Source organism: Callorhinchus milii, unplaced genomic scaffold (assembly GCF_018977255.1).
Source record: "Callorhinchus milii isolate IMCB2004 unplaced genomic scaffold, IMCB_Cmil_1.0 Scaffold5, whole genome shotgun sequence".
In the NCBI taxonomy this organism is placed as follows: Eukaryota; Metazoa; Chordata; class Chondrichthyes; order Chimaeriformes; family Callorhinchidae; genus Callorhinchus; species Callorhinchus milii.
The window spans coordinates 21,365,837-21,378,503 of record NW_024704746.1 but is presented as its reverse complement, the minus strand read 5'-3'; the positions used below and the strand labels follow the sequence as shown (position 1 = coordinate 21,378,503).

Below are 12,667 nucleotides of genomic sequence, written 5' to 3'. Positions count from 1 at the left end.
CAGGCAATTAAAGGTTTCTCGATTAGCATTTTACCAAGCTACCATACTGTTCCCCTGCCTCTCCTATCGGAAGCATAATAATTCCTTCAAAAATAATGATAATAATTTGGTCACTTAATCCACGACTGTTTGTGGGACACTGCTGTGCGCCATTAGCTGCCACTTTTCGCCCACGAAACATAGTCAATTCACTTTACAGTACATTCTGTGAAGCGCTTTGAGGTGTTTCGAAGTTGTGATCAGCTGCTATATGAAATGCAAGTATTATTATTTAATATTTTGGTTATCTCTGATTCAGAATCGCTCTTATAGTCCCACCTCTGTGGTTAGTTAATAGGAATAAGGTCAGTTAACTCCCATTAGATTCTATTAACAGAATATTTTTACTCTCCATCTTGTGTTTAGAGTTGGGAGATTGAGAGTGACCGAATTCGGCAAAAACTGCTCAGCCTTATAGGAAGGATTGGCCGAGAAGCTCGTTCAGAAACTACAACAGGAAAGGTAAGAATAGAAAATCAGGTAAATGTTTAACATGGACTTTTTAATGCTCCTCCAAGCCATTGAGTAATGAATAGTGCAGTTGAGCTGACGTGTCTCTTCACCTATAGTGGTGTGCAGATGTAGCCAGAGGATTATTCACCTTCTCCGCCCTTCTCAACTTAATAAGTTGAGGAGCTCATTTTGTGGAAATATTGGGCGTGAGTCTGTTCTACCACAAAACCATGCTGCTGCATGCATACTGCTTACAAAGGGGACATTGTATGTATCATAATTGTTTTCCTGACAGTTTTAAGCAGTGACTTCAGATTGGCAGAGATCCAAAAATGAAGCATTTGTGTAACTTTCCAACTATATGGTTGTATGATTCTGCCTTTAAGTGCTCCGGGACGCTACCCCACCTGAAGGACGCCATATAAATGCAAGTTTTTGTTAATGCAATTTAGCTACTATGCTTAATAATAATAATCCTTGTATTTGATATAGCGCTTTTCACGTCGGGAGGACATCCCAAAGCGCTTCACAGAACACACTGTAAAGTGAATTGACTGTATATTTGTGGGCGAACGCGGCAGCCAATTGCGCACAGCAATGTCCCACAAACTGTCGTAGATTGAAAATGACCAATTTATTATTGTTTTTGGTTTTGGAGGATTATTATTAGGCTCTGTGTGGAGTAAGGAAACTTGCCCAAGGTTTCGCCCTCTGCCTGGAATTGAACTCGGGTCTCTCGCTTGCAAACCAAGTGCTCTAATCACTGAGCTACAGGACTCCACTTAAGTACAGTAGATTTTCTCTTTTCCACAATGCATCAGTCAGAGCCAAGGGAAGGCCTTCCTGTTTCTCCCAATAACTTCTGTTAGCAAAATTTTTTTTGGCATTTGAGGTTGATTTCAGAACTCTGAACCATTGTGCTAGCTTCTGTCTTTTGTTTCATGGATTCCTGCCAATTGCAGAGTGTGAATCCAGAGACACATTGCAGAGGTCAGTGGCTTGAGTTTGCAAAGCACATCTTGGCTATAAAACTGAATCATGCTCGACAGTTGTTGCATTGTGCAACTTTAAAGCTATGATCACAGATTCTTAGTGCAAGGTTATTTTTGTTATAAGTTGCATTTTTCTGTAATGCTGCTCAACCTTTTCAGTCATTGGGTGAATTCCTAATCTAAGTATAGTATAAGACCATTTTTTAAAAAATTTCTTAGTTTATATGTTCTCACAAAGCATTTGTGGAGCTTCTGGCAGGAGAGTGATGTGTCCTCTACCAAAGACCTCTACATAAAGTGTAAATTCTAGTTTGCGGTCATTTTAATGGAAAGTGGAGTTCTACTGATGGTCATGTTAATTTCTCATCAGGCATTTGATTAATATAGTGCTCTTTAACTTGATAAATTAATCTGAGGGCTCGTTGTGTTGTGTTTATTGCAAAAATGTATTTCTCCTCTCCTTCCCCAGGTTCTGGAAGTGCTATGGGAACTTGCGCATTTACCGTTACTACCCACAAACTTAGTCCAGCAGGCACTGGAGGAACATCTCACAATACTCAGTGAAGCATATGCAGTGAAGGAACAAATCAAGAAAAGCTACATCATCAAATGTATAGAAGATATTAAGAAGGTAAATTTGCAGGGATTTAAATTATCAATTTTCCCTTTCTTGTTTGGTTAATGTATAATAAACCTCTTGTATGCATATGGTTACTGTTTAAATATATTTAAGTACCTCGCTGATTGGATTGGCTGTGAATTTATCTTTGTCTCAAAGTTATGACTGAAGTGTGACCTGCTGCTGATGTTGACAATAAGCAGCATATCAACACAATAATTGTAATTTAGAGCAGTCTGGTTATTGACTATGGTTTGATTCCTAAATTCATTGAAGCAATAACTGATTTTTAAAATCAAATGATTAGTACTGAATGTTTATGTATCATGAGAATGATTGACATGATAACTCCAGTTTCCATTGACTATTCATACTAAATGGTTTTTTGTTCTTGTGGTAACTTTTCTACCTCTCTTCCTTCAGTGTTCAATGTTTTTTTTAAACAAGCAAGCATAAAATCCCCAAGTCAATTATAGATCTGTGTAACTAAAGCAGTTTTCAGTTCAATGGCTAATTCTGGGGTATTAAACATTTTGGCTCAAATGCAATCTTTATTTGAATATGTATTTGTAGCTCTGGAGCTTTTTAATGCATCAGATGAGACTAGTCCCTTCTGACATAATCAAAATGACCTTGGCTTGTATGAATCTATTATGGTATGTATTTTGTTTTCCTTAGTCATCCCAGCAAAGTAACCAGCAGCCAGTTTGGGTGGTTCCAGCTTTGCGTCAACTTCATGAGATTACTAGGTCCTTTATCAAACAGACCTATCAGAAACAAGATAAGGTAAATGATTTTCACTAATCCTAATTTTTTTNAAACAAAATCGTACTTCTGATGGAGCCTAGAGTGAACATGTAATGACAAAGTGGGGTAGAAGAGATCTGCATTAGATCCACAACATTGTACAGATTAGTAGAACAACCATTTTAATAACTTATTGCTAGTAAATCATTTGCTGTGATCATTTTTTAAGTTGAATTCACTTATATTCTTGATAAAAAGTGATTATTAAATTGAAGCTGGTTCTAAACCCCCACCCCCCCCCCAAAAAAAAAATCCTAGTATTTTGTGTTGTGGTTGTCTAGAGCATCGTCCAGGATTTGAAGAAGAACTTTGAAATCGTGAAGTTGGTGACTGGGAGTCTGGTAGCATGTCATCGACTAGCTGTTTCTGCAGCAGGCCTAGCAGGGCTTACAGGCTTGACTTTGGTAGATGGCAGATATACCCATCAGGAAGTAAGTATTTCACAGAATGAGTGGGCATTGTGCAAGATTTGTCTGTTCCTGATGTCATTGTTATGTGGATAGATTGTGCAATTCAAATATACTTACGTACATAAACATTTTTTTATTGTGTGTATAGTATATACACACACATGTCTGCATAATGAATGGTCCCTAGTTGCAATGCTTCTTGTGCAACCGCAACAGGCCGAAGCCATTAAAGTTTAAAGACTCATTAGAAATTCTCTTTAAATAAATCACTATCTTCTGAAATCAATTAATCTTACGCCTGAAATCTTGACTGAATTATGCAAGTCTGATGTCAATTGTACAATAATTATACTCAATCTTTTCTAGTATGAAGTGGTTTTGCTTAGCGTTTCCTACAGGTCTTTCTGCTTTTCTTGCAAAGGAAGTACACTTTCTAGTTCAGTCAAGTAATGATCTACTCTCAAATATGCATTCATTAGTCAGTCGGCTGTTTTACGGCTACCAATTCAGTAAATTCCTTGAGGGTAACTGTTTATAAAAAAAATTGCACTTTTCTATAGGATGTTGTGTAATTTCCTAATTTTTTTTTCTTCCCACAGTACCTGGAAGCTCACCTGAAGTTCCTTGCATTTTTCCTTCAAGAAGCCAGCCTTTACATTGGCTGGAATCGGGCCAAAGAAATCTGGGAATGCCTGGTTTCCGGACCTGATATTTGTGAGCTGGATCGGGAGGTAGATCTTTTCCCATCTTCCGTCACTGTGTTATTCAAAGCTGGATGCACTGTAAAGCATAGTGACTGTAGGCAAATGCAGCAGTCAATTTGCACACAATGTCCACAATTTGCACAGAAATGTACTCACATGTCCTTGAATTGAATGACCAATTTTATTTTGGGGAATTGTTAACCAGGATACTGGGAGGAATTCCCTTCTCTTTTCAAATGGTGTCAAGGGATTTTTAATGTCCACGTAAAAAGACAGATGGGTCATCAGTTTAATGTCTCATCCGAAAGATGGCACCTCCTACAATACAACAAACCCTCAGCACTGCATTAAAATGTCAACCTAGAGCTGAAAGTCCTGACTTCAGGCTTGAAACTTCAACCTTCTAACTCTTGAGGCGAAAGTGCTACCAAATGAGCTAGACTGAGGTCTAATGTCAGATGAGTGTTTCTTCTTGGAAATTGACCACACTGCAGATGAATGGGCATCTGCAGAATAAACCACTGTTATCTTTTTGAAAAAATAGTATTTATTTATTGATGAATTGCCTCTAAATAAGCATCACATTTTAGAATCTACTCCACGAGGCCATTAATAGGCAATAAATACAGTAATGGATCAAAATCTTCTCTTTTACTCAGCCAGGTAATATTGCTGGTAGAAGTTCAAACTAATTGGGCTGATTTATTGCTGGCTAAATTAGTTTAGGTTTCTACCTTAGTAGCTATAGTCTAGGGACAAATCTGCTCATGCTAGGAAACAATCATTCATACTGATTTTAAGTACTCGGATTTGTATTGAAAGAAACTTTTTTCGAATTATGCTCTGGATTGGTAACATAGTTCAGAATCCATGGCATATAAAATCATGGATACGGACCCATAGAGTAAAAATATAAAGTGGAGATCAGAGATTGCTGGAAAGTTTTTCTCTCTCTCTCGTGCAGTGAAGTGGAAGGGTAGGAACTATTTTCATACATCAAATGTTTGGGACTTTTTACACTCTGCATGGCGGAGGATAGATGTACATTTTAATAATGAACCCTTTCTGCCATTTCTCTCTCAGCTGTGTTTTGAATGGTTTACCAAAGGACAGCACGACCTTGAGAGTGATGTGCAACAGCAACTCTTTAAAGAGAAAATCCTCAAGCTGGAGCCCTACGAGATCACCATGAATGGTGGGTCATGTACAGTTGTGCTTTTGCCCAGATTAACATTATCCTGTACCTGAATGCTTGATTAGGTGAGCGGTGTTGATGTGCTGTCCATGTGGTCAGTACCAAAGAAGTCGTCTCCGCTGTAGAGAACCTGCTGTTAGGTATTGTAAACCATTTGCAGCACAATCCTGAATGCCCCTATGTTGCTGAAGAGAGGTACTGAGCAGAGACAATGCAATATCTGAGGACGAACAACTGAGATCAGAACTTGTCTAACGTACTTCCTTCCTTCATTCCTTCCTCTAGTATTAATGGAAGCTTTAGAACTAATCTCCAGTCCATATTGTTGTACAGGCAAGATGCAAAACCCTGTCAGAAGTTCCATTCTAGTCAGTAGAGGAGCTCATGTTTTTTTTCAAAGGTAAATCTCTTGGTAAGATTTAGTTGCAGTTGAGTTGAATTTGTGATAAGGTGGATTGCCTGCACCGTGTAGAACTTATATTTGGATCAATGGGGAGTATTCAGGGCTCAGTACCCAGCTGTTCTACAAATTTACTCTGGCTTCCTTTTTATAGGGTTTAATCTCTTCAAAGCTTTCTTTGAGAATGTAAATCTATACGATCATCGATTAAAACGACAAGGGACGCAGTTGGTAAGATATCTTTTCTGCTCCTAAGATGATGGTTGTGCTTAAAGTATTTAAATGTTTATAATAATTCTTCTGATTTAGAATCCTGTAAAGTCTGGGTATTAGAGGGTGAGGAATAGAGTATATTGACTGAATCATAACTTTTTATGTCTCGTTCTCCCATTTTGTATTCCTGCCTTCTTTCAAACCTGCAGTGTGTAAGAGCAGTGAAGGTTGGCTTGTATTTGTACTTTTTCTTCTGGCGAGGAAATGCTTTCACAACCTCATTGCAGACCAACTAATGCGGCTAATAAACAAATGCACTTAAGCGCATTGCTGTGTTACGTTATCTTCCAAAAGCAGCTTTGTTTTGAATGCTGAGATTGTCCTTGTAAAGAATGCACATTTATTTCTGTTGACTCGTAATGTGAAAGGAGTTCCTGCAAAAACATGCGACATAAGGGGTGGGGAAGGGATTGATACTTGGACAGGAACCATTAACCCCTGTGACCTGGTGTTTCTGATCAATAGCACGTAGAAAAGCTTGAGCTAATAGGAATGGACTTTATCTGGAGAATTGCCATGGAGTCGCCGGATGAAGAAATTGCCAATGAAGCAATTCAGCTGATTATTAATTACAGCTATATCAGCCTAAATCCCCGACTAAAAAAGGTACGAGTCCAAGTGTCCGTGTTGCATGAGTGGTATAAATTATGTAAATAGCATTTCAGGATAAAGCATTCACCTATATATAGTTGGGGAGGGAGGTGTTTCTGTGGCAGTCATGCAAGCGCACTATCCTATTGCTACACCAACTTGCATTTATACAGCACCCATCGCACAGGGTTGCATCCCAGAGCGCTTGACCGTGGCGGAACACGACTCTGAGCCGGGGGGAGGGTGGGGTGACCATGGTTGCGGTTGAATAGGAAGGTCTTCAGGCACAACCTGAAGATGGGGAAGGAAGGGGCAAAGCAGAGGGATAGAGGAAGAGTCTTCCAGAGTTTCGGGACATAGTGGCTGAAAGCGCGGCCACCAATAGCGGAACAGAGGGCACGAGGGACAGTCCGAAAGCCGTCTCTTCTTCCCCCCCCACCGAATGATCCCAACCATCTTTTCATTCTAGCATTAAGCTGTTTCTTAAATGAATCCAGGTCCTGGCCTCAAACTACTTTACATTCCATGTGAAGATGTACATCCTGGTGTTTCTCCTAATCTGCCTCTTCACACTCTGTCCTCTGAAAATACAGAATTTGGCTCACTTTCTCTAATGCAGTGAGGAATTATACAGTTTGAAAGCAGGAGAATTTAGCTTCAGATACGTAACTTGTCGAGTCTGTCAGTATGAAATAATGGATAAATCCACAACTAATCTTTTTTATTATGCTTTTATTTTAGGACTCTGTTTCACTGCATAAAAAATTTATAGCAGATTGCTACAAGCGCTTGGAAGTAAGTGGAAATTTTTGTATGTTTTTAAAAAAAATTGATTATTTAAAGTATCTTTGTACATTTTGTCTCTTTCTTTCCATTTTAGGCTGCCAGTTCAGCTCTAGGAGGCCCAACTCTGACGCACGCTGTTACTAGAGCAACCAAAATGTTAACAGCTACAGCTATGCCGACTGTGGCTACATCAGTGCAGTCACCATCCAGGTAAATAATCCAAGTGTCTCATAATCCCAGCATTTTCTTGTCATACATGCACCTGTTGATACAGATTTTACTTGAATATTCAACTACCCTTATTCCATCGGTGTTAAGGGTGAGAATGTCTCTTCCCCCACCTCCCCATTTTGACAGAACTGTCTCATCACTTGCATTGTGTTCATTCGTAATTGCAGGTCAACTAAACTGGTCATCATTGAGCGGCTGCTGCTGCTTGCAGAACGATATGTGATCACAATAGAGGTGAGCTACCTGTTAAATGTTTTTGAGCTAAATCTGAGATGCGTAAGAGCCTTGCTTCCAGGCATTTGCCAAAATTGCTTTTGTAACTGGAGGCTCATGTTAGTGCTGAGGGTGTTGGTCCCTTTGCCTTTATTAATTGCCCTTTGTGAAGAAATTGTTTTCAATTTGTCTCCGTTTAGTGCTCTCGTTGACTTTGTTTTACTGTTTTGTAACACATCATACTGTTTCGCTTTATGGAGATGACTTTTTGTGGTGTTAAATAGAGCAACAATCATGAAACTGACATCAATGCCTCATAATTAACTGCAGAGGCAGCGAGGAAGAATTTCTTAGTTTTTAAAACTCCTCAGTTATTTTATGCTCAATTTGAACTTCAGCAACAATTCATTTCAAATTCTTTAGTTTATGAACACTTGTGTATAAATGCACAAACTCAGTTTTTACATTATAATTTTTGGAAACCGAATAAGATCGCTCCTGCCCTGACCCTCCAGGTAGCTTAATTTTATTTTGGTGATGTGCTGCATGTTGTGTTAAATTTGTGACCATCTTCTGTGCAGGATCTGTACTCTGTTCCTCGGACTATCCTACCTCATGGTGCCTCCTTCCACGGACATCCTCTAACACTCACCGTTATCTGTGAGTCCACAAAAGACTCCTTTAGTATAGAGGTTAGTGGTGTGACATTTCTGCTTTGATTTGTCTTTAAGTGCTCCGGGACGCTACCCCGCTTGAAGAGCACTATATAAATGCAAGTTGTTGTTATTTCCAATTTTCCTCCTTGCCAGACAGTTCTTTTTTAAAAAAAAAAGACAAATGCTGTGTCCCACAGGAATCCAGGTCTTCTCTCTGCTCTGAAACTGGTATGATTTTTGCCCTGTTCTTGTGTGTCCTTTTGCCATACAATAATTGTGAGGGTAATTGAGTAATCTGCCTCCAAAAAGTAAATGGAAGTCTCCAAACAGTGAATCACCAGGGCCATCAGCCCTATTTTGTCAACCGCGCTATCATGCCCAGGAAATGTACGTATCCTTTTGCTGGCCTCAAATTAGCTCCAAGAATTCCTTGTAAATCAGAAGCTTTAATTCCAATCCCCCCCTCAATTGCCCTCTGATACTCTGTCAGAGAAACCTTTCATGAGTGTTGGCAGGTTATTCAACTGGATGGGAAGAGACATCGGAGCTGAGCTTGATTCTGCCATCTGAGCACTTTCCAGTAGGGATTGCTGGGAAGTGCAGATTGGTTGCAGATGGCCTGGGTCATTTTGTCTCTTTCCAGGATTGTGCACGACTGCTGCTGCTTATATAGCAATAACAGTGGGTTATGTTCTCTGTTTTTAGGCTCATAGCAATGAGACTGTTGGGAGTGTTCGGTGGAAGATGGCAGAGCATCTCAGCTGTCCTGTGGACAATGTGCATATATTTGCCAATGACAGTCTGGTGAGTCAACCAACAATTTTTCGGGAAGAGTTGGAAAGTTCACAGGATTCAAAATACTCACTGTGTCCTGTGGAGCCTGAAACTACAGCTTCAAATAAAAACTAAATATGTTTTTGTTTTCTTTCCAGCTGACCATGAACAAAGATCAAAAGCTTTTGCATCAACTGGGATTTTCAGATGAGCAAGTACTTACTGTAAAGACACCTGTAATGGGAACCCCTTCGGGCACATCAGTTGACCCGTCAGCCAGTGGCAGCAGCAGTGTCTTCAACTCTGCTTATGCTATGGAACAGGTAATGAAAACCATAGAGTTCATTAGACTTGGATATTTTGACCCAAGTTACCAATACTGTAATTAAACTCTGCAATTCAATTTTTTTTTGCCATTCGGTACACTGGTTGGTTCTGACCCTTGTTCCAAACACCAGTACTTTTCCTGTTTCTACTTGGTGAATGAAAACATCTGAGGCACATAGCTGTTCTTCTCACTGATGTAAAATTATCATGTATATGAGAGATTTGAAAGGGAAGGGCTGCAGGTTGGTCCTACACTTTACATGTGAAATGGAATCTATTCAACAGACTGTTCCAACTAGAGCAGGTGGTCCAGAGCGCCCCAAAGTTGTTCAGTGTTGGACTTTCTGAGGAATCCAGACCTTGTTCCTTAAGATTTTTACTTTCAGTCCTAAAGATAAACAAACTGGAATGGTTACAGGACAGTGGAACATATCATCATCTAATGAAGATTAGAATAGCTGGAGCTTGTTGTTATACACGCATGCTGATGGTCATAAAATGTTACACTTATGAAAAGTATTTTTTGTTCCCATAGTCCTGTTTTTTTTTTAGTTCAATGGGACTTTTGTATTTTCCTGTTGAATCATCTTTCAGCAGGGCTCAGTTGGCTTGTGTTTGCTTTGGCAAAATCATTGTGAGCAGATTCCTGATTTTGTTTTGTTTTTATCTTGCAATAGGAGAAGTCTCTGCCTGGGGTAGTGATGGCACTGGTGTGTAACGTATTTGATATGCTTTACCAGCTTGCCAATCTTGAGGAGCCACGGTGAGAATGCAGCTTTTGGTTTTACAAGTTTCAATTATTAGAAAAGGATAAAAAAAGTGATTCATTATTTTTGTGGCATGTAAGAACAACTTTGGAATAAGCCTGTTTCCTTCCTCCTTCTCCACCCCCTCCTAACCTTAGTGGGCAAAGTGTCTGAGCTTCAAACAGGCACTGCTTAGTAACTTAGTGTAAAATTCCAATATCAAGAGCCTCAGGCTTTGCAGTACTTTGCTACCCTGTGATTGGCAGTAAATGGTCAATCTTCAAGCTCTAGCTGAATAAAAATAAGACATTATAATTTAACAGCTCTGAATGCAAGCACACCGGTCTACCTTTCACATATTAAAATACACCAACTAAATTCTAACCCAGTAAAGACAAACATTTGGTTTAAATTGTACTCAAGTCATCCTTGATGCTTGTCCATCTTTTAGGATAACCCTACGGGTTCGAAAGTTGCTGCTACTAATTCCAACTGACCCTGCCATCCAGGAAGCCCTGGATACACTTGATGCTTTGGGCAGAAAGGTAGGACATGACAGCTGAATTTAGTTGCACTTATTCTAGTATTTTCCTTTTTTTAAAAAAAACTTATGCAGAGAGCAATGCAGACACAGTGATTTTGATATTGAAGGTTTTGTTTCTATAGCAAAAAACCCTGCTGACAGATTCTTCCAGTCATCAAGCTTCCAAGTCCCCCTCGCTTTCCTCCAAGCAACAGCACCAGCCAAGTGCAAATACCATTCTGGAGAGTCTGTTCCGATCATCTGCACCAGGAATGTCCACCTTCAGAGTGCTGTATAACCTTGAGGTACGAGTTGCTCGTTTTTTTTTGGCAGGGGGAGGGAAGAAATGGAATCTTAATGATGCAATTTTGGGACGTCGCGGTACTTACTGATGTCAAAACATGATGTGACCGAGGTCTGGTTTCTCTCCAGTACGTAGCCCAAGGTAATGAGTGAAACTTTGGAGAGGAGAGGTCTGGGGGAAGATGAAACTTTCACACCTGAGACAGATCCTGTTTATGTTCAGTGTTCACACCTATTTATCATTATTATTAAATATATATTACATTGAGGGTTTTGGATAACAATTTTGAGCATTTCTAGTTTTTCAGCATCCTGACCCGGTGTGTTGAGCCCAATTCTGTTCAGTTGTGGGAATGAAGTTCAAGCAAAAAACGGGCAAACTAAAATGTTCCTGTTCTATGTAGGTTCTCAGTTCCAAGCTGATGCCCACTTCAGATGACGAGATGGCAAGAAACTGTGCTAAATCTTTCTGTGAAAACTTCCTCAAAGCGGGAGGGCTGAGGTACATTTGCTGACTTTGCATTTTCATCTCTTCACAGCACCTCGCTTAAAACAAGTCCTGCAATTAAATTCAGTTTGAAGTGCACTTCTTTCAAATGCCAGGTGTTTCAGTAGTTATGTTGATTGTTAGCTGAGCAAATAACTTCACTTCCTATGGAATAATGTGGTTTAAGCAAACTGGTTCAAGCTTGGATTTATGAGTCCTTATTGAAAGCTGTTTTGGACTCTCGTAAAGAGGTTTATATCTTAATTCTTAACACATCAGCACTTTGGTATTTTGTGACTTATCTGGATGAGTTCAAACTTCCTGCAGCTGAATGTGGACAAGATGGAAGCCATACTCCTTGGCTCCTGTCAATGTCTTCACTCCTGGGCTCTCCCTCACACTCACCGAGCCAGTGCGCAATCTAGATGTGCAATCCAGCTGTCCTTCCTTCTCCACATCTGGTCCCCTAACCAGGACCCCCTTCCTTCACCTCCGCCACATTGCCCACCTCCGACCATACCTTACCCTGAATGTAACCGATAACCTTGTGCGTGCGTTTCTCATCTCCCGCTTGGATTACTCAAACGGACTCCTCACCGGTCTCCTGAGCTCCACTATTCACAAGATCAGCTCATTCAGAACTCTGCCGCCCGCATACTGACCTGGACCAAACTCCGTACCCACATCTCACCAGTTCTGGCCCAGGCTCCATTGGCTCCCCATCGCCAAACGGATCGACTTCAGGATCCTCACACTCGTGTTCAAATCCATTCACTCCCTGGTACCTCCCTACCTCCCCGACCTCCTCACTCCCCAATCCACCACATGGTGACTGCGCTCGACTGGCACCGGCCTCCTGCTCGTCCCTCGCATCCTCCGCCCCACTGTCGGAGGTCGCACTTTCAGCTACTACGCTCCAAAACTCTGGAATACTCTCCTTCAATCCCTTCGCCTTGCCCCGCCTCTCCCCTTTTTCAAGTCCCACCTGAAAACCTTTCTCTTCGACCGTGCTTATGACCAGCCCCCAGCTCGGAGTCAGGTTTCGCCATTGTTAAGCGCTCACAGAAACACTACCCTGCGTGCTATATAAGTGCACGTTGTTGTGATCTCTGAATGAGATTGCTATGTAATTGTTCTT

General features: G+C 40.6%; 1 protein-coding gene across 1 annotated transcript in view; it reads left to right on the top strand.

Moving 5' to 3' along the window:
• usp24 (ubiquitin specific peptidase 24) overlaps positions 1 to 12,667 on the top strand; it is a 55,005-nt gene that overhangs the window by 18,146 nt on the left and 24,192 nt on the right. Inside the window, 18 exon segments of the mRNA XM_007899836.2 lie at positions 406 to 501; positions 1,954 to 2,115; positions 2,782 to 2,889; positions 3,192 to 3,341; positions 3,920 to 4,051; positions 5,108 to 5,219; positions 5,774 to 5,850; positions 6,358 to 6,498; positions 7,225 to 7,278; positions 7,364 to 7,479; positions 7,668 to 7,734; positions 8,295 to 8,405; positions 9,075 to 9,173; positions 9,302 to 9,466; positions 10,148 to 10,233; positions 10,668 to 10,761; positions 10,883 to 11,044; positions 11,447 to 11,544. Of these exon segments, the coding sequence (XP_007898027.2) occupies positions 406 to 501; positions 1,954 to 2,115; positions 2,782 to 2,889; positions 3,192 to 3,341; positions 3,920 to 4,051; positions 5,108 to 5,219; positions 5,774 to 5,850; positions 6,358 to 6,498; positions 7,225 to 7,278; positions 7,364 to 7,479; positions 7,668 to 7,734; positions 8,295 to 8,405; positions 9,075 to 9,173; positions 9,302 to 9,466; positions 10,148 to 10,233; positions 10,668 to 10,761; positions 10,883 to 11,044; positions 11,447 to 11,544 (2,030 nt within the window).